Source organism: Labrus mixtus, chromosome 20 (genome assembly GCF_963584025.1).
Source record: "Labrus mixtus chromosome 20, fLabMix1.1, whole genome shotgun sequence".
NCBI lineage: Eukaryota > Metazoa > Chordata > Actinopteri > Labriformes > Labridae > Labrus > Labrus mixtus.
In genome coordinates, this window is record NC_083631.1 from 9,652,493 (window position 1) to 9,674,012 (window position 21,520).

The 21,520-nt window shown below is 44.2% G+C and overlaps 2 protein-coding genes across 2 annotated transcripts; both read right to left on the reverse strand.

Moving 5' to 3' along the window:
- Positions 1 to 479: 479 nt before the first annotated feature.
- On the reverse strand, positions 480 to 3,808 carry hoxb1a (homeobox B1a). The gene is made up of 2 exons (XM_061027060.1): positions 2,576 to 3,808; positions 480 to 1,068 (listed from the first exon to the last, which is right to left on the reverse strand). Exons 1-2 carry the CDS (start codon positions 3,363 to 3,365, stop codon positions 737 to 739), a joined length of 1,122 nt encoding a protein of 373 aa, XP_060883043.1. The 5' UTR covers positions 3,366 to 3,808; the 3' UTR covers positions 480 to 736.
- An 11,136-nt stretch (positions 3,809 to 14,944) lies between these two features.
- On the reverse strand, positions 14,945 to 20,484 carry hoxb2a (homeobox B2a). Its single transcript, XM_061026362.1, has 2 exons — positions 17,797 to 20,484; positions 14,945 to 16,351 (listed from the first exon to the last, which is right to left on the reverse strand). Exons 1-2 carry the CDS (start codon positions 18,434 to 18,436, stop codon positions 15,561 to 15,563), a joined length of 1,431 nt encoding a protein of 476 aa, XP_060882345.1. The 5' UTR covers positions 18,437 to 20,484; the 3' UTR covers positions 14,945 to 15,560.
- Between the last annotated feature and the right edge of the window lie 1,036 nt (positions 20,485 to 21,520).

The window sequence follows — 21,520 nt, forward strand, 5'->3', positions numbered from 1 at the left end:
ATCATCATCTTGCTAAAATAACATTTTATTTTAACATCTTAAAATCATTGTTTCTGTCAGCACAAGCTGCAGGACTCCTCTCACCACTCTTCCTTGGTCTCTAATGCTGCATGTTTTTTTTATTTCCCATGTCTGCACAGAGCTCCAGAGGTTCACTAACATCCTCTGTGGTGTCTGAACACTTAGAGGAAAGATTCAGAGTTTGTAATCTTGGTTGTATTATATCGTATTTAGTGGTCTAAATAGGAACAAATCTTGACATCTCTCTCTTCTTCTTCTCTTCCAGACTCCATTGAGAAAAACACTCATTCTACCTTGTAGAATAAAGGAGTTGTTGGTCTGCAGCTGCCTCATTTATTCTGTTTGTTTCGACTTTAGTGGTTTTAAATTCCATGTTTGGATCCAATTAAATATTTTTGCAAAACACACAAACAAAGAAAACGGACCATGATGCAGAGTCCAGCTTTTCAGGGTCCTACTCTCCTGTTTGGATAAAATCATCACTTACAGAAGCAGAAAACAAGGGTTTGATTAAGGTGTGACAGTCTCTTTAACTCTCTGAAACTGATTCAGTCCAGGTGATTGGCTGGTTTTTGAAAAGAATTCTGGGACATGTAGGAAACTGAAGCAGACATTTGAAGCAGGCTGAGGTCTGAAGGAAGTCCCTCATCAGTCTTTGAGATTTCTCCCCAAACAGAGAATTCATTCAATATGTCTCTACACGTCTGCACGGCACCTACGTCTCTGAGCTCGGGGACGCGCCCGGTGACGTGGACGCGGAGGATTGGTCCGTGTCCTCGAGCTCCTTGTTGGAGGAAGAGGAGCGCGCCGTGGATGAGCACGCGCCCTCCCGCTCGCGCTTCTTCTGCTTCATCCTCCGGTTCTGGAACCAGATCTTCACCTGCGTTTCGTTGAGCTCGAGCGTCGCTGCGATCTCCACGCGTCGCGCGCGCGTCAGGTATTTACTGAAGTGGAACTCCTTCTCGAGCTCCGTGAGCTGCCGCGTGCTGAAGTTTGTGCGCATGGCGTTGTTGTGTGCGCCCGCGAGGCCGAAGTCTGCCACTTTGGCTGTGAGGAGAGAGAGAAACTGTTATTATGATTTATTCTATTTTTATAATAAATATATAAATAATAAATATATGAGGAGAGAGAGAGACTGTTATTATGATTTATTCTATTTTTATAATAAATATATGAATAATAAAATAATATGAATATGTGAATGTATTTATGAGCTCTACCAGTTTATTGTGCTCCCAGATTTAAATGTTTTTAGGAAACACCCTGTCCCCCCTTTGTTCCTTTCTCATGGATTTGTAGGTTGGGAGTTGATGTCTTGATTTATTTTGATTAAATCGTGTTGAATTGTTTTTATTGGGTGTTTAATTCACATAAGGCGCGTGCGCTCTGGTTTAAATGAACGGATCTCAAAATGATTCATAATGTTTGATGATCTCGAATAAAAGATCAAAATCTGAATGTTAGAGCAACCGAATAATTTCACAGAGTCGTCAAGAGGGAAATACAGAAGACTGAGAGTGAACAAAGAGATGGAGGAGCTGGGCCCGGGGGGGGGGGGGGGGGGGGGGGGGGGTTAAAAGATAACAGAGCTGGACAGACTTTCCAGGCTGAAATAGCCCGTCTGTTATATCCATTAACACACACAGATGCACCTCTGGAGCAGAATCTGTACTAACATGTGACTGCAGAGACTGAATCACTAAAAGTGTTTTTAACTATTTTAAAAATGTTTCGGCCTCTTTGAAGTTCAGTCAGAGCACCAATCAGAGTTCACTCTAATAATTCAACATTTAAAGGAAATGTTTATGAGTTTAATGATGGAGACATTTTATTATTCTCTTTTCATTATTACTGAGAGCTTCCATCGTGATGCTTTTTCTATAATTTATTAATTTATATGTTGTTTATTTATTTATCCCTAAATGTACTTTAATGTAATTCATAAAACTCAAATGTGTTTATTTTCTCTGGAGAAATTATTAATGCAGAGCGAAATAAACTTCTTTATTACATTATTAAGATGTGTGAAAAATAAAGGCCATAATATGATAATAATTCGTGTTGGACAGACACATAGACAACGTGATTTAAAGCGTCTCTTTAAACATGTTTTCTGTTTGTTTTTTAAAGTCTTAATTCTCAGTTATTTTAGAGTGTAACGAATTCAGACCTGAGTGATCGAGACAAGAGAAAAGAAGAGACTGAAAGTAACATTAACATCAGAAAGACAACATCTGCAGACAAACTCAGGCCTGCAGGAACATCTGATGAGGAATCAGAGGTCATAAACACGAAACACTAAGATTACAAAATCATTCTTAATTTGTCCAATAAGCTTCATTATTACGCAGACTGTAAACTCTAGATTTTCTCTTATAAACGAAGATTCATTGTTGAAATAAGCTGCTTGTGATTGGATCTTCGGCCTGCATGACGGTCACAGTGATGAATGAAGGAGAGGGCACACTGCCTCACTAACCGTGCTGAACTGAAATCTGTATTTGACCTTAAAAATAACCCAAATAATGCCCCAAATCCCCCCTCCCTCTCTCACCTGTTTTCGGCGGGTTCCTCTTCACCTTCATCCAGTCGAAGGTCTGCCCCTGCCCGGCCTGCTGACCCTCCTCTTCCCCCCTCTCTCGGTCCTGGGAGGCCGGCAGCTCCCCGTATCCTCCCCCGTGTGTGAGTCCCAGGTAGCCCGCTGCGTCCAGACCCCCACCGAGCTGCTGGGGGTACTGGGGCCCGGCCAAAGCGCCCTGAGGCCCGCAGTAGGCCCCGGCCAGGGCCCCGTAGCTGGGCCCGACTGTGGGGGCCGCGCTGGGGAAGGATGATTGATGATAGTAGGAGGAGGCCGCAGACTCCTCCATGAAGTACTGGGAGTGCACGGTGCTGGGGGAGTAATCCGAGTTAGTTTGGCACGGCTGGCCTGCGTAGGCCCCGGTGTTCCCGGTGTTATACGGAGACATTATCCCGGTTTGTGTCTGGTGAAGGTGAGGATGATGATGGTAGCCGTTATGAGTCTGCTGCTGCTGCTGTTCGTGATGGTGATGCTGATGGTGGCTCGCCTCATTTGTCCCTCCGGTTCCCACGTACAGCCGCGTGTCCCCGGTGTAACCCGCTCCCCCGGTGCTGCTGTCAGTCCTCGTGCTGTTAACGGAAGCTGCAGAGACTGTGGGTGCTGTGTGGAAAGCACCGGAGGTCACCGGGAAGCCCTGGTGCTGCTCCAGTGGAAGGTGGTGGTGGTGAAGGTGATGGTGGTGATATCCAGATTTAGGCGCAGAATAAGCGCCAGTGCCCGGTCGGTTACAGATGGAGTACTCCACAAACGAGTTCATGTTGTCCATGCAGACCGGGAGCACGATGATCAGCTTCTGGAGATGAATTAACAGGAAGTAGCTACAAAAATCCTCAAGAGATATTTAAAAAAAAAAGTGTTGACGGTCTGAAATCTTTCCGCTGAATGACACAAACCAGAAGAAAAAACGTCACAACATGAAAATAAAAGAAATGAACGTCGAGGCGCGTGAAGAACGAAATATTCATCAATGTAGAAAAATAAATAAAAGCAGCAGAAACTTCCAGAGAGGAGGATGGAGAGTGGAGCCTTCAAACCGACACACATGAATAATGTGCTCTGCTGTGGTGTGTGTCGATGTGTGTGTGTGTGTGTGTGTGTGTGTGTGTTTGGAGGCCTGTCAATGGCTCAACTCAACCTGCGCGTGAGTGAGTGTGTGACAGCTGAAACACCGCGAGAACACAGAGAGAGAGAAGTGTCCGGTCACCTCTTCACCCTCACAGGTTACACTCCGGCCTCCACCTTACCTTCTTCCTCCGGTTATCTCCTTCTTCTTCTCTTTTCTGTGAGTCTCTCTCTCTCTCTCTCTCTCTCTCTCTCTCTCTCTCTCTCTCTCTCTCTCTCTCTCTCTTTTCCGTGTCACTTCTTTTCTTACCTCTGCCTCGGGTGACGTAGTTTACGTCACGTCGCCTGGTGACCGGAGGCCAGAAGTTTGTGAGTCGGTCACAGGAGCGGGGGGGAGCAGTGTGTGTGTGTTTGTGTGTGTGTTTTTGTGTGTACAGGAGGGGAGGGGGTCCTTTTCGGTTCTAAAAGTGGAGTTTTACGCGCATGCACGTTTGTTCCTGACGCACGCGCCTCATCCATCACTCGCCGTGACATTAGCACGACAAAGAGACTTCAATCAAAGCGGGCCATCAATCTGATATCAGGTCGGATCTGTCAGAGAGGAGAGAGAGGAGGAGAAGAAAAGAGGAGCAGAGAGAGGCCTGCTGCTCCCACCAATCACACACATACAGTACTCACTCTGCAAACACTTTATTTATATTTATATTATTGTATTTATATTTATTCATCAGTAAAGAGAGGAGTATTAAATATGTTTAACACTTCGGAGGGCAGACTCAGCTGCTGCTCATCTCTAAATCACTCTCAGGTTTTTTTTTAAAAAGATATGAAACACATCTAAAAACATTAAACTGTTTGTCTGCTTTATCGTTTAAAGGTAATTCATTTATATTAACAATATTTATTCATATGGAAGAAGTTTAAAACAGAACCAGAGCTCTGAGACAGCTGCAGCATTTTAGAAATAAATCACATTTTACAGATCAGATCAGTAAAGCAGTAAGAATATTACCCTGAACACATGTTGTCTTATGATAACATTAGAGAACGGTTTCTTTATCAAACATTAAGACAGCATCGTTTAAGTATTTTTATTTGTGCTGTTTCAGATCTCGAGGATTTAACAGTTTTAAATTCTTTAGCGTCATTGTGTGAAACATCTCTCTGAGCGTCAGAGTGCACGACATGACTAAAGCAGAATGAAGAAACTAAAGAGAGAGAGAGAGCACTACAGGGCCGAGGTTTGGAGTCCAAATTTCAGCTGAAACGGCGAGGACTTTGCCTCTGAACACGAGCCACATGCTCCACAAAGTGTACAGGTAAACCTACTTTTATGACTCGACTATAATGTGTCCTCTGAGATGTAACGGAGTGTGTGCAGCGTGAGTGACATCTCCCCCCCCCCCCAGTACATTAGGTACATTACAGCTACAACATAACGAGACGCGTAATACAGAGTGACAGAGTAGATCACAAGACGACACAAAAACGGACTCACACACCTGCAACAAGTACAAGTCAGTGAAGTGAAGGCGAGGAAACTGAAGTAAACACAGAGAGTTTGTTCACCAGCTGAGCGGATGTTCAGGATGTGATGTTGTTCATTGATGAAGGTAAAATGTTGAGGCCTTTGATGAAGTTTCACAAAATCTAAAGCGCGCTTCGTCCATTCAGATTTTCTTCAGGGACACTGTGGCTTCATCTTTCCTCTCTGTTTTGATACGTCTCTTCACACGTCATCGATCCGACCGTATCTCTTCTCTGCACGTTTTCCTTTCAGCCTGAACAAAATCTTTTAATGGATCTGAAGGTGTCTTATCGATCACAGAGCACCGTCCTGCAGACTTTTGGGGAATCATTTTCAACAATTGGATTGTAAAGCCAAAGATTTCTGATGGCAGAATGTGCATGTGTGTGTGTGTGTGTGTGTGTGTGTGTGTGTGTGTGTGTGTGTGTTTGCTAATTGAATGAATGAGCTGATCTGTTATAGAAATGAGGTTAAAGCAGACAGGAGGCCTTCTGGTGGGACGTTCCCTGCAGGAAGCACGGCGACAGCACAATGTTCTCTCTGTGAATGTGAGGAAACAAAGGCCCGCAGCCGAGAACAAGAGGACACTTCTCACATGCACTTTCTGATTCTAACTCATCAAATGTCTTGTTTCAGTTTTTATCAATTACAGGAGAACTTTTTTTTTTCAGTCTTTTTTGTTGATTTCTTTCCGTAAAGGGCAAAAAAAGTTCAAACAGAAATTCTCCTCTTCGTGCCTCTTAATCAACTCGTCATTACTTTCTCTCCTCTGGAGGCTCTGACAGCAGAAGCAACGCCACCCTGCCGCCGGGACTGAATTAGGACGAGCGGCGTGGGCGAGCGACAAGGAGGGAGGTTAATGATCAGTGAGGGTCTGAAAGGAGAGCGAGTGGGCAGGAAATCTGCAGGAACAGAGCGGGACAAGAAGAAGATTAAATGACGCCCACGTGGCTGTCTGAGGGGTGAAGAGACAACAGGAGAGAGAGAGAGAAAGAGAGAGAGGGAGAGAGTCAAAGTTCCTCTGAGATGTCCTCACAGTGTCAGAGTTACAAAGTGTCTCTGAAGGACGTTTCTATAGCGACTGTCTGTGTGTGAAGATAACTGAAGCTCATATTTAAGAAACTGAAATCATTCTGACTACAAATCAAAGAACAGCAGAGTGAAACTAATGAACGCTCACTTTGCTAAATGTCTGAATCAGTCTCTGTTCTCTGAATCTGCTGCTCGCCGTACGTCGGCCATGTTGGCTGCTTCACTTTCATCCATGCAGCTCTAAGTTCTCCCCGTCGCTCACAGACTTTCATCAGTCGCCTCCTCTCCTCCAAACAGGTCCCCTCAACGTCTGTTTGTCTTCTCGTCCGCTGAGCTTTACAACGAGGACTCGTCTTTGGTTTGAGGTTTTGTTCCTTCTGTTGAGGTCTCAGCTGAACTCAGAGTTAGATTCATTAAAGGAGTGGTGGTTTGATTTGTTCTGGAGATGTTTGGCTCGTCCCTACTGTTTGATTTTTAGCTTCTCATCGACAACTTCGAGATTCATTTGAGCTTCATTGTGTTATTTTCATTTCAACAAAGATACGAGTGGTGGAGCCGGAAATGAAACTTGCATAAGTCTGTGTCTCACTCTGGGTTAGGGCCGCTGTGAGAGTCTACAGAGTCTCCTGATTGGAGAATGCTCGCTGTGTGTTTGTTTTATAAGCCTGGGGTAACAGACTCTCTCGTAAAATGTTTGTGGAGTGATCAAGAGTCGTAAAGTTTTAGTGCCAATGTTTCATCCATCACAACTTTTGCTACGCTTACACTAAGCGTTCACATGACTCAAATGTTTTCAGAGGAGACTTTAGAAATGCTGCAGACCCGTTGAGGTGTAACACGGAGGTTTTGTTCTGGTTGTTTTCAAGTAATAGAAGGGAACTTGTTTTTGTGCAGATGAAACAAAATGGTAAATGGACTTGAGCTTGAATATTTATTTTCTAGTCTTCTGACTACTCAAAGTGGTTTCACACTGCAGGTCACACCTACACATCACACACTGATGGTAGAGGCTGCTGTGAGAGAGTCCATCAGTATTAACTCATCACAATCATGCACACTTAAAGCAGCAGGAGCATGGTGGGGTTTTAGTGTCTTGCTCGTGACACATTGGTCATGTTGCTGCAGGAGCTGGAACCCTGACCTTCTGGTTGAGAGACGACCGACTCTACCACTGAGCCACATCCGCCAAAAATAAACTGCCTTATTCCCAAAGCACATGCAATGGGTTAACTACCCCCAAACTGTGCTGCAGATCTAAGCAGCTGTCATTATGCAGACTGTAGGACCCTTTAATGCAAATAAAGCTCTTTACAAACTGCTTATGAGGAGTGAGACGCTCAGACTTTCCACTGATCATGACATAAAGTCCTCCTGGTAGTTTGAGCAGGATCAGCCCAGAGCGTTCCAGGAGCCAAACACGAGAAGAAAACAAAACCTGGCTGTCGTCAAATGGACCGTTGTGGGTTTCAAATCCAGTTCCAGTTAGCACCCCCTACAGGCCTGGAGCCCTTCTGTAATGAGGACTGGATTATGCAGCTCACAGCGTTGTGTGCTTTAAGTGATTCTCTTTACTTTGTATATGTATTTAAAATGTTTTCCCTCCGCATGCATTCATTCAGACTTTCTGCTGCACATTATTTTATGTCTGCAGAAAGTTTCTGTTTTATTTGTTTCACATATTTCTGTTTTTAAATATGCATCGTTTCTGAATTTGTAGCTCCTTTCTCGTAATGCAAATCTTTAAAGCCACGGCAGCACAGCCGTAGTTTTGTGTCTTCATGTTTTCAGAGACTCTGATTCTTGACCTCCGTACTTCCTTGTGAGTTCATGACCTTCAGGTTGACGCAGCCTGGTTTCTGTCTCGTCTCAAGTCGGGAGAGGAATTTTAGAATCAGCTTTGACTTCCAACTATCTGCTCCTGTTTCAGGAGATGTCTTCTGCATATGGAAGGATTTCCATTTAGGGTATAGCACAGTCCTGAAACAGGGCTTTGATCTGAAGGGGATGAAAGATTCATGCAGAGTTAGAACCTCAGAAACGCTGCAGTCTGATTGGTCCAAAAGGCTTCCTATCCCTCTGCGTTCTCGGTCGGATTCCTCTAACAGTCTTCTCAGACAGGTCGAATGACTCCAGAACCAGGAAGTGAAGCTCCAGGATTCCTGGAAAAACAGTCCTGGTGTGTGTGTGTGTGTGTGTGTGTGTGTGTGTGTGTGTGTGTGTGTGTGATGAGAGGGTCTTTCTGAAAACTGTGAAAGATGATCCAGCAGAGAGAGAGAGGAGAGTCCAGACTGCTGACGTCGCTACATTAACTCTGAAACATGAACCACTGATGCACACACATAAGAGCATTTATAAACTCTTATTAATAACATTTACACACCCAGACACACACATCAGAACACACACATCAGAACACACACATCAGGACACACACACCCAGACACACACATCAGAACACACATCAGGACACACACATCCAGACACACACATCAGGACACACACATCAGGACACACACATCCAGACACACACATCAGGACACACACATCCAGACACACACATCATGACACACACATCCAGACACACACATCCAGACACACACATCCAGACACACACATCAGGACACACACATCAGGACACACACATCCAGACACACACATCAGGACACACACATCAGGACACACACATCAGGACACACACATCCAGACACACACATCAGGACACACACATCCAGACACACACATCAGGACACACACATCAGGACACACACATCAGGACACACACATCAGGACACACACATCCAGACACACACATCAGGACACACACATCAGGACACACACATCTCTGACGGAGGGAGATACTTTTTTAGTTTCCTCTTTAGAAGTTTTAACAAATCAGTTTAAATGAGATCAATCTTTTAATCTTTTAATGAGGGTGTGATGGACTACATTTATGAAGCACACTTGTAGTTTTCTGTATTCTTTAATATCTTTAGTCTTGCAAACATCACAGTATCTGTCTTACTGCCTGAAAGCATTAGTGCATGTATTCAGCTGGTTAAATCAAAACAAAAATGTTCAGAAGAGGAAACGTTTCAGTTCACTAAACGTCTCTTTATAAACGGAGCAGAGGAGAGAAATCTGAGCTGAAGGGGTTTTCCTGCCGACTCGCCGCTATCAGCCGTCTCTGATAAGACGCTGTCAGCTCGACCGCGCTTATCTACACCGCACATTTACACCCAGACTACGGCAGAGGAGAAGGGACAAAAAAGGACAAAGACACCTCAAACAGTGTTACTGCAGCTGTGATATATGCACGACTAAAAACTACAAAACATGAAATCAAAGCACCTCGACTCGTTAAGGATTTAGATTATTAGTGCCGACAAACTGTTTAATAACCTGATCGAGTGACGAAAATACTTCATATGTTGGACAATTCGACAGAACTCCTGGATTTACTAACTTAGATATTAAACATTTCTTTAATCATATATTATTCATTTACAAAACTTTAAAAAACATTTTTTTGGGGGGGGCGCTGGTGGCCTAGTGGTTAGTGTGCACGCACCATGTACGGAGGCTTTAGTCCTCCAAGACGACTGCACGGGTTCAAATTCAACCTGTGGCTCCTTCCCCACTCTCTCTCTCTCTCCTCAGTTACTCTATCCACTGTCCTGTGTCTAAAAAAAGGCGTAAAAAGCACAAAAAATGAACCTTAAAAAAATAGAATAATAATTTTAAATTTGCTTAGGCGCTGAAACATGACTCTGTTGGGTTAAAAGTTTGTGTTTCAGGTGCAAAGTTTTCCCCTTTCACTTCTCCATGGGGAGTTTTCTTGGAGCTGACCTCCAGTGGTGAGAGAGAGGAACTGCAGCTTTTCGGTCTCCCGCTGTGTGAGCTGCTGTTTACTGAAACACAGATGGTCACTGTGACTGGAGTGTGATCGCTGATCCTTCAAACATTTATCCTCGAGGGGTTTAACAGAAAGTCTCTGAAGCCACCTCGCTCTACGGCACAACGGGTTTCTGTGACGTTCATGTTGCACCTGAAACATGAAACAACCCGTTTACTAAAAATGTATAAGTGGATGAGAACAAATCCTTTTAGTGTCACAGAGTACACTGATTTGATCCTTTGAGTTATTTCTGCCTGGCAGTGATATGAAGTTGTGCAGACTTATTCCAAGCTGATGTTATTCCCCCGATGTTATTCCAACATTGACTGTGATTCAGATGTTTGAGGACTTTCCAGATTGCCTGGAATCTGTTGCAGATTGACCTGAAACTCGAGGAGCTGGTGTCCTGAAATATTTTTAAATGTAAAATGAAAGACCTGGAAGCAGATTCTACAGGATGTGGATGTTTTAAGCTCGAGTGGTTAAACTACAGATTTGACTCGTAGATGGATCTCTCGCTCTTGCTTTGTGACTTGTTGACTCCGTCTGTAACTTTGTGTTTGTGCGGCCGACTCTTATCAACGTCGTCTGTGACAAACTGTAAAATAACATCTATTCTCTAAAGACACAGTATGTTGTTTGTGTTCTTTCTATGACCTTTCAGAGCTGTGTGTATTTAATGGAGCGTTGGGTTGAACGTGTTGATGATGGCGGTCTCAGTCAGTGTTTGGCCTTCGAGCTCTAGCTGCTCTGACACCTGCAGCAACCCTTCCATGTTTCTAATTAAACTGCTCTTTTTTGTCTGTTTAATTTTCTAATTGCTCCTGAATTATTGGCGTTGCACAGACTGTTCAAACGGCTGGTTCCTCTCCGAGCTGAACACTCAGCACTTCACTCGCTGTTAATTGGTGCCGTTGGATTGACTGACAATTGTCTGTGTTGGTCCCTGGGTAAATAACAGTAAATCCTGTGGAATGGCTCTTTATTGACCCATTAGAAAGACTGCATCATCAACACACACACACACACACACACACACACACACACACACACACACACACACACCCTCACAGAGTGATTTGTGTTTGCAGTGTATCCTCCAAGGCTCCTACACGACAACTCAATATACTTTGTGTGTGTGTGTGTGTGTGTGTGTGTGTGTGTGTTTGCTGTACATTGATGGAAACCCTCACAGGCAGAAACATTGATCACCTGCCTTTGATTCACCTGAAGAACTGACGGTAGCGTCGCTGAGAAGATGCTAATAAACACACCGTTTACACACATTGAGTAAAGAAGAGGCATCTCTGTGCAACACACACACACACACACACACACACACATACACAGCATGTACATGTGTGAACTTTGGTTGACTGTTTTTTCAGCCATGACCCTGACCTGCTTTAGTTTCCTCACTTTAAAGCTGATCTCTCTCACACAGCGGGCGGCCATTTTGGCTCAACGTAAAGGACAGGAGCTGTAGTTGAAAAAATCCTAAAAATGTTCCTCCTACGTTTCGTTTTAACCACTTCACCTTGACCGTGGTGAAAATGCTCTGAGGTCTAGGAAAGATGTAAAGAAGGAAATGTTGATAAACTAAAAGTACATGTAAGATTATTTCCCCCTTGTGTTCTTTCCTTGTGTCATGCAGGATGAACTTGATTAAATACCAAGCTAGCATAGACTCAGCTAGCTGCTAATTGTTGCTAATATGTAAATAAAATAAAGTTCTTATGTGGAGCTCAGACTTGTTGGATGGTCTGTTAGTCCAGTAAAGCTCACAGAGAGATAGATTATTAGTCTGATATTTACAGGAACAAATCTCCAAAAAGCACAAACACGGCCCAGAGGTTAAACTGAATTAGCTGAGGGGACACCTAGCAGACAGCTAGCAGCTCCCACCTGTCACTCAAACCAGGCCACGCCCCCTAATTCTACATCCCTTTAAGCCTTAATATAATGTAAACAGGTGAGTTGTATAAACATTCAGCTCGTACAGTTGAAGAGAGAAATGAGATCTAGAGACCCAAACTGTTTTTGTACCAGGATGTAAACATGTTTATTTTAACATAGAGCTCTATGGAGACTGACTCACTGCAGGAGACAGACTCTAGTGGACACTGGAGGAACTGCAGATTTTGGCACTATAGCATGGCTCTCCTTTTCTCAGCTTACTTTCCTGTAATCCCTCGGCTTTGACTTGCAGGCTGTAACATGTGTCTGAGGGGAAAGTTTCCATTCGACACCTGTGATGATAAAAATCCAACGCTCACTTATTTTACTATACTGCTGCTAAGTGGGTGATCTATCACGGATGAGTTATGCAATATAACACATACACACACAAACACACACACACTGACTCTCTCTCTCACACACACACAGGTAGAAATCATAACAGTGATGGTGACAGCGATGGTAGAGATAAAAGAACAGTCCACGTATTACAGCATGGTAGCATGACGACAGGCGGTGACAGCCTGGAGAGAGAGAGAGAGATTACTGAGACACACACACACACACACACACACACACACACACACACACACACACACACACACACACACACACGTACTCAGAGGGTGAGATACGTCTCCCTGCATAGAGATGTACTCAGCTGTAATCTCTTTGTCTACAAGAAACACTCAGAAGGATGGTAACAGGGTGTGTGTGTGTGTGTGTGTGTGTGTGTGTGTGTGTGTGTGTGTGTGTGTGTGTGTACCATCTCGGAGATTAATCATGTTTTCATGCAATTAATGATGTTTTTATAATTTGTAATTCTTTAGTTGTTGAGGTACTTTGGCTCTGGTAAATCTCTTCATCCACCTCGTCTCACTCCGGACTCCTTCAGTAGAACAGCTTGGTCTACACTTCAGAAGTGACACTGTGACGTCTCTTTAAGACGCTCTCCTCCAGCTTCCTGTTGGATATGCCCCATGTGACGTAGTTTGAACGAGTTTCTTTGACATACTTTCAGTTCTTAATTTAAACCATAAGCACACTATAATTATTCACAGCTATGCAGATGTTACTCTGATATATTTACCCTAAAGTCATTTTGATCCAATCAGCTTTCACACCTGACAATGACATCACAAAACTTTCTTTAGTTCAGGGGTGCCGGTAGCCCAGCAGTTAGCGCACATGCCAATGTAATGCCAGTGAGACGGCCCGGGTTCGAATCCGACCTTTGGCTACTTTCTCTCAAGTCATTCTCCCTCTCTCTCTCCCTCTCTTTCTATCTGACTTCTGACTCTATCCGCCTTTACAATAAAGACATAAATAAACCATTTAAAAAATAAAACATTTCTTCAGTTCAATGAAACTTTGAACTGAAAATGTTGTGTTAACGCAGCCAATCAGAGACTCTCGTCCCATGTCATTGAGGTCAGAAACTCTAAAAGTCCAGACTGTGCGTCCTGATGATCATAGGAAGGTAATTCATGCTTTTATTTACTTATCTAGATTACACCTGTCTAAGCACTGCACAAATATTTAAATGGTTTTGTAACTTTTGACTAAAAACATTTTTGTTTTGTTGTTGTTGTAGATTGTTGTGTAGAAAACATTTAGTAAACAATGTATTTAAAGTGATATAAATCTGTTATTGCTGTTATTGGTGTTTTTATAGCAGAAGTAGAAGTATCATCATCCTATTTACAAATCTTAACATTTGACGTTGATATCGTCTTAAAATTTTAAATGAAAATATAAATCCTGATAATTAAATTATATGTATATTTATATGTGCAAAGTTTTATATTAGGAATTGGCCTTTAGTTTTTATTTAAAGGAACACAAGGTACTGAGACATAAACCTTCCTGGTCTCTGTAGTCACTTCTTTCTCTCTCTCTCTCACACACACACACACACACACACACACACACACACACACACACACACACACACACTGCCTGTCATCCTGTAATGGCTGCCACTGCTCATTGTTCACATCCTGCTTTGTCCGCAGCGCCATTTTGACTCTGAGGGAGGAGGAGCAGCTAGTTAGCATCACACCCAGAAACACTAACGGCATGGAGCTAACCATGATGCTAACACACTCACAGCGCTAGCAGAACAAAACATGCTAAAGCTAACTCTCAGAGCTGCTCTGTCTGCTCTCCTCACATGATGAAGCTAACTGTTAGCTCACAGGCAGAGGCACAGGGCTAGCCATGCTAAGCTAACATGTGCCAGAGAAAAAGCTCCTGCTGTGGCCTCAGACTTTCTCCTCTTTCGTTTTATCTGCTCTGGAGAATATCTCCGGGTTATCTCTGTGTAAACATGAGCCGAGCCAAGCCGAGCCAATCCAGGCTATATCAGGCTATATATTTATACAAGAGGGTAAAGTGTGGGAACATTGAATTCTAACATTTAAATTAGAAATCTGCATTTAATCCAACTGTGAGTCCTAACATAAACAATAACCTTTATAAATAGCCTACAGCCTTTTTAGAGGTTAAAATGTTAGAGAATAAAATATTTATTATTCAGAAAAGATTGTTTTGAAAATTAGAAAATAAATAAAACAAATAAATATGTATGCTACATTTTAAAATTCTATGCATGAATGTGCCATAATAATAATAATAATAATAATAATAATAATAATTTGTATCCTCCTACTAAATAAATATAAACCATCGTCCTTTAAAATAAACATTAAAATGCTAACCGTGTTTTTAATAAGCAGAATTTTTTTTATATGATCATAATTATTCTGCTCCAATAATAAAAAAGTATTTCACAGTTAAAACATTAACATGCTTTAAATAATTCTCCAGCAGAGTCCCAGCTTTTAATGAAACAACATGGGCCACATCGTAAATGTTTGTGTGTTTTTATTATTATTATTCCACTATGAAAATATATGTACAATAAATAATTTGGATTTTCACTATTAAAGAATCTGAATAAATAAAGTAGGGTCTAAAAGTGGGGTCATCAGCAGGGCTCATCCTTCCAGAGCAGTCCAGCTCTCTGCGCAAAGACTCCGAGAACAGTTCCTGAGAGGTTAGTAACGATCCGTGAAGCTGCACCGGGACGGACTAAAGAGGGAACACATCCACACAAAGGTCCATGAATTTAGAGGACAAAATATCACAAACAAAAAGGGAAATAAATACCTGAAATGTGGACAAATGGAGAAAATCATCCACAGCGTTTCAACCGTGAAAAAAATAATTTCCCTTCGATGTTTTAATTAAAAAAAAAAAATCTCTCTAAAAATAACCACCAAATTAAACCAGCAAAAAAGAGGAAAAAATGTATTTAAAAACGAACATAATTTTCATTCAGAAAATGTTTCAGGAATGTCGCCGAGAAGCTTTCTGAACAACACACTCCTTCGCTCGATTGTTCGTCCACACAGGCCCGCCAGTCCTCCGATCACTCGCTTTTTTTTTAATTGAGTTTTTATCTAAAATATCGCAGCTCTTTCTCAGAAGTTGAGGTGCTGCAGGTCGATGGTGCACAGTGTGCTCGTGAACAGATCGAAGTCCTCCTCGGAGAAATCCACCGGACTGTCCAGAGAGCTCTGCAGGCTGGGGGACAGGCAGGCGTCCCCGGCGAAGAAGGTCAGGTCCGGGAGCGCGGAGGAGGCCGAAGGAGCCGAGGAGGAGGTGATGGAGGAGTCCTGCTGCTCCGGGAACGACGGATCAGACGCCGGTGCTGTTGCTGATCCGGGCTCGTTGAGCTGTATCAGGCCCGGGTCTGGCGGGGAGTGGTGAGCCGTGGTGGCGTCCGAGGAGCCAGATGCTCCGGGCAGCTGTGGGCGGCTCAACCCGCCTCTCTCCTCCGGCGTGGGCTGCGTATTGTCGCCGCTGTCAGCAGTGTAGGCGGCCGATGATGGATTGCCGCTCCCGGATTCACTCTCCGATGAAGCCTCCCCGGTGCCTGAAGCCTCCAGCGGCTGGCTGGAATACGGAGAGGAGGCGTCGGCTCCTTCGAGCGGCTCAAACCCGCCCGGGTCGCTGGACTCGGGGCCTCCACCGCCTCCGTCCCGGTGGTGCGTGGTCTGACGTTTGTGTTTCATCCGCCGGTTCTGGAACCAGACTTTAACCTGCCGCTCCGTCAGGTCTAAAAGAGCGGCGATCTCCACCCTCCTGGGCCGGCAGAGGTACTTGTTAAAGTGGAACTCCTTCTCCAGCTCCAGCAGCTGCGTGTTGGTGTAGGCTGTGCGCAGCCTGCGGGAGCCGGCTCCTCCAGCATCCAGAGCCGCCTGTCCCGGGTCTGCAGGGAGAGACAGAGACACACAGAGGAGCAGGCAGAGAGATATTAGGTGGAGGATTTATGGTGCGAAATCATCTGCAGCTATTCTCATTTTTTATCTTAATTTTATATTTCGTTTAAACTTCAAATTGTAATCTACTTCACGAGCCCGTAAAACATCTACACTTTTATTGCATGCAAGATTTCCAGCCAAGAAAAAAGCTGCTGCAGCGTCGGGCTCGAATCCCCTCGGCTCTTCTGTCTGTAATAAAACAGTAATAAAACAAAAAGTCTCATAAAAAATACTCCCTCCAATTACAGTAGCTGCCAAAGACATAACTGTAAGAGCGGAGCAATTTGGTGCAGGTAAAATAATAATAACAATAAAAAAGGAAAAGGCAGATAAAGACTGATGATCTCAGTGTCAGGGTGGGATTCTCTCTCCTGTGCAGGCAGCCTACCGAGAGAGGCTGCAGCCCGCGAGCAGGGAAAGCAAAGACAGCAAAATAAATAAATCAGAGGATGGAGAGGAAATGTGCAGGGAAATGTGGGAATGTCGACGTCAAACGAATGTGGCGGTATCTGTCAGAAACAAGACCCCGGACAGCTCCATGAGATCAGAAGAGGAGAAAACAAGAATGTCCTTTTAAAAATGTGCGTGTGGGATGTTGGATAAAAAAAATAAATGATTTTGAACATGTGTGTGAAAGACAGAAATGATCTAAGCCAAAAATGTGTGCAGTGTGTATCCTGTTTATAGCTGAAAACCCTCCCAACCCCCACCCAACATATTCTGCTCTGTTACTGTGCCTCGCCATTATATTTCCTTCCTCCATCCAATATGGCTACCATCTCAGTTGTGTTATGAATATATAACAGCAGGAAGATGCTGCTGCTGCATATCACAGCACACAGAGAGCAGGATGAGGCAAGCTGCAGCTTCTGCACGAGGGAGAAAGACACAAAAACTCATCTGTGCGTAATTACGCACGATAAATAACCCTGCATAACATAATGCATTTATAAATGTGGTCTCTGAGCTAACAGGATGCTGGTGTGAAAGCTTTGCACTCAGTGTGAGGCTGAATGTTACATATTGATCCTGCACGTGACGGAGATGATGTGTGTGAAGCTTTAATGGTGCATATTTAGATGCATGATGACAGAGTGTGCAGAACACTGCAGCATAATGCAGGGGTCTAGATATGGCTTCCCTGTTGACACAGCATCACAGCACACTGCACAGCACACACAATCAGACACACACATGTACACACACACACACACACACACACACACACACACACACACACACTGAGGAGCAATAAGACAATGTCATGTAAGCACTTTGATGCTGTGTGTAATGAAGGTTATCCCTGCACTGAAATGTAGACAGAAAATGAAAGCACAGGCTGCACTCTCTCATCACACACCCGCACATGACTCCCCCATCCCGGCATACCGACCTGTGGGCGACTCGATGCCCGTCGAAGCGTACCCAGAGGCGGTGGGCGACGGGGATGACGATGCTGGAGGGATGATGGATCCTGCACCGTTGGAGCTGTTCCCAGGTTTAGGGCACTTCTTGGATGACTTCTTTTCCTTCATCCAGGGGAACTCGTGGGCCAGCGGACCGGCCGTGGTCGCCGCGGCCGGGGCAGGGGCCTGGCCGGGCGGACAGGGCTGCTGGGCAGCTCGGTGGTGCGTCTGGAGGCCATTAGTGGCGGAGGTTCCCCGGTTCTGCTGGCTCCTTGCAGTCGGTCTCGGCTGGCTGCCTGTGCAGGGGCTGAGGCTGGGGATGGTGTGCTCGAAGGGAGGCGGAATTACTGTCGACTCCTTGATTGATGAAGTTTGAAATGACTCCAGGACGGCGGGGAAGGACGTCAGGCACTCTGCGAGGGACGGCTGGCTGTTTATAAAACCGATCTCCCTCTCGAATTCAAAATTCATAGCTCCCTTAGACCGGATCACCCTCGCACGGCGAGACCCCCGAACAATCCCTTCCCCAAAATAAAAAAAACAAAACACATACGCGCACGCACGCGCGTTCACACACGCACACAACACAATGTGGCTTCTTAGAAAAAATAAAAAACGCACGAGCATGTAGGCTCCCGACCGCAGTGGCGTAAATGCGGTGCTATATAATAATTGTGTATATTGGTGATATTACTAGCGTATGGGGACCCTGGTAGGCTAAACTGAAGAACTATGGGGCGAATTTGCAGCCAATTCCTGGTCATGTGACGCAGGAGAGCCAATCAGGAGGCCGGGCCTGGCGGCGGTGATGGCTGTGGGAAGCAGCATTATTATTTTTCCACTCAAAGCTGTGGCACAGAGTGGCTTCATCCCTGGATAGCTGCTATTGTTTGGTCTTAACGGGGGGTAGACTGTGGGGAGAAAACACGGGAAAGCTGCCGGTCGCCATGTGCGCAGTGTGGGCGGCAGGTCGACGCATCCCGGCCCGGTGTTACGCACAAACAATAGAGCATCTCGAAGACGGTTTTTTTTTCGGTCCTCTGGGTGATGTAATGACTGTTACAACATTAGGTGAACGGAGCAGGCCAGCAACGTTTCCAATATGGCTCCTTCAGATGTTTACAGCACTCAGCTCATTAATCTTATCACATGTGACAGAGGCTGAAATCACAAACTCACACTGACAAAGTTGGAGGGTTAAAGAAGGTGCAGCAGCTCAGGAGGAGAGGATACTGTAGTGAAGATGAGGGCTGAGACACTAACTTAGATTGAAGTGTGAAGAAAGGGAGCCTGGTGCTGTGTAAGTGCATTTTCTGTATTTAATGGGAGAATATTTTGGATGATAGTGGTAGGTGTGTTTGTGAGAATGAAACCTAAATATACTCTAACTGAAATAGTCTCTGCACACAACCTCCAAATACTTCACGCTGTCCAGTTTGTCTCTCACGCTCTGTCTCAGTGTAATGTGTGTGTGTTAAAGTGTTTACGCACAGAGAGAGAGAGAGAGAGCGAGGGGGGAGTTCACAGCGAGGTCGCTCCGTGAGACTGACAAAGGAGGGCAGCGCGCTTAGGCCTCCTCTTCCTCCTAACAGCAGAACAAAATATTAACACAGCAGTTATAATATGAAGGCTAATAGTGAGTGAGTTTAACAGCGAGTGGAGTTCAGACTCTACAGGACGCACATGTAGATTTTTATAAAGAGCAGGAGCTGGGGAGTTTAGCAGAGGAGAGCCTATTTTGGGGGGAGCCCCGGGTGGAAAAAAAGAAGTGCGGTGATCAATCTTTCCCTGCCTGCAAAGAGGCTGACAGCAGCCCCTCTCTCTCTCTCTCTAAATAACAAGAAAACCTCCAGTCCCACTCCCTCTATCTCTCTCCTCTTTGGTTAATCTTTCGCCATGTTTTTTTAATTCTTTACGCAGCTTTTACGCGCCACAAGCACGCGCAGAAATATCCAATCTACTTTAAAAAAAAACGGCGCAGATAGCAAGAACAAATAGTTTCAAACAACCAAACTCTGCCTCTCGTTCTCATGCCTTTTGACTCTGAGGAGAAGAAAGCAGAAATGTGTGTGGGAGTGAGAGCCATTGAGCGCATTGAGGCTGCATGGAAACACACACACACACACACACACACACACACACACACACACACACACACACACACACACACACACACACACACACACACACACACACACACACACACACACACACACACACACACACACACACACACACACACACACACACACACACACACACACACACACACACACACACAGCAGAGCCGAGCTGCTGACTGAGCTAACACAGAACACTTTCTTAATTTTCTACTTTTTGTCACAAATTTTAAAATACATTTTTACATTATTTTCTGTAATTCCGGGGACTTTATTTCGGAGTTTCGGAGGAAAGCTGATTTTTTTTAAAAGCTAGTTTTTCACTGTGGGAATAAGCCTGCACATGTCGGCTGAAGATGTTGACTTCTCACTTTTAATTTAACTAAAATTTCAAATCGTCTTTTAAAATATTTTATTTAGTGATGTGTTCTGTAAAATGTCATTACTCATAATGTAGCAGTTTTTAATTGTTGATCCAAGTTACGAGATTTTAATTTTTTAACAAAAACAAAACAATTAAAAAATAAATGACTAACAGTTCATACCTCAGGTTTTCATTTCTCCAATATCTGTTTTTGTAAAAATTCTGTTGAGTCCCCGGTGTAAACATTCAGGATGTTTCTGCAGTTCAACTTTTAATAGCTTTAATAATTATTACAAATATTAGATTTAAATTCAAACTGATTCTGGACGATAAAAAAGTGATGTCTGTACATTTAAACAATTAACTTTAATAGTTTTATTATCTCTACAAATCTTAGCCTCATTACATCTTAGTTGTAGTTTTGGAATTTTCCTCCAGCCTGTCTGTACCTGATCTGTACCTGTGTGCTGTGCACCTGTGAACGTGCCTGTACAGTTTCCAGCAGTGCGCGCGCTGCTGAAGCAGAGCTGTGCGTCTGTTTTTACGAGGCAATAAATTAGATCCAATCTCTGCTTATTGGTGTTTTTATTGTCTGTTAGTCCAACGGAGATGTAAAGGGAAGTACGGCCATTATTTATGGGCGTCTGATTTATGTCCCAAGTTTTATGCTGCTCTCAGGCCTCTCAGCACAAGCGCGTGCTAAAGCGAGGAAGAGAGTGGGGGGGGGGGGGGGGGAGGGAATGAGTAAGTTAGAAACCATGTGAATGAGCCGATGCGCAGGCCTCAGGGCTTTTTTTTAAGTCACAAACATCAACAGAGCTGGAAGATCAGGGAGAGAAAGAAACTCTGTGAAGCAAATAGAGAAAAACAGATTCTTCTTCTTCTTCTTCTTCTTCTGTGGTTCAGCAGGAACTATTTAGGTCACAGGAGGAGAGCGACCTCTGAGTGAGTGATGCAGAGAGTGACATGTTTTTAAATATAAGAGCAGATGAGTTAATAAGTCCAAAGCTCCAACCATCTGCTGGGCTCAAAGGGTTCTCTAGCTCTGGTTTGAGGGCCATGTTTGGGTCCACAAAGGGTCCATAATGGGGTCCAGAGCTTTTGACCGTGTTTCAAGGTCTGGCTCGTCGGATTCAGAGATAAAGAAGTCGTTCAAACTGTAACTGAAGTTGGGTGAGTTAGTGATTCTGGGTCGAACTTTACGGAGGTCAGTTTGGGTCAAAAAAT

Bases quoted from the DNA above. Each gene is read 5' to 3' on its own strand.
- hoxb1a (XM_061027060.1), bottom strand. From the start codon at position 3,365: ATGGACAACATGAACTCGTTTGTGGAGTACTCCATCTGTAACCGACCG. The intron at 1,069-2,575 runs GTGAGAGAGGGA...CTCTCCTCACAG, and splicing joins GAGGAACCCGCCGAAAACAG to CCAAAGTGGCAGACTTCGGC.
- hoxb2a (XM_061026362.1), bottom strand. From the start codon at position 18,436: ATGCTCGTGCGTTTTTTATTTTTTCTAAGAAGCCACATTGTGTTGTGT. The intron at 16,352-17,796 runs GTCGGTATGCCG...CTCTCCCTGCAG, and splicing joins GGGCATCGAGTCGCCCACAG to ACCCGGGACAGGCGGCTCTG.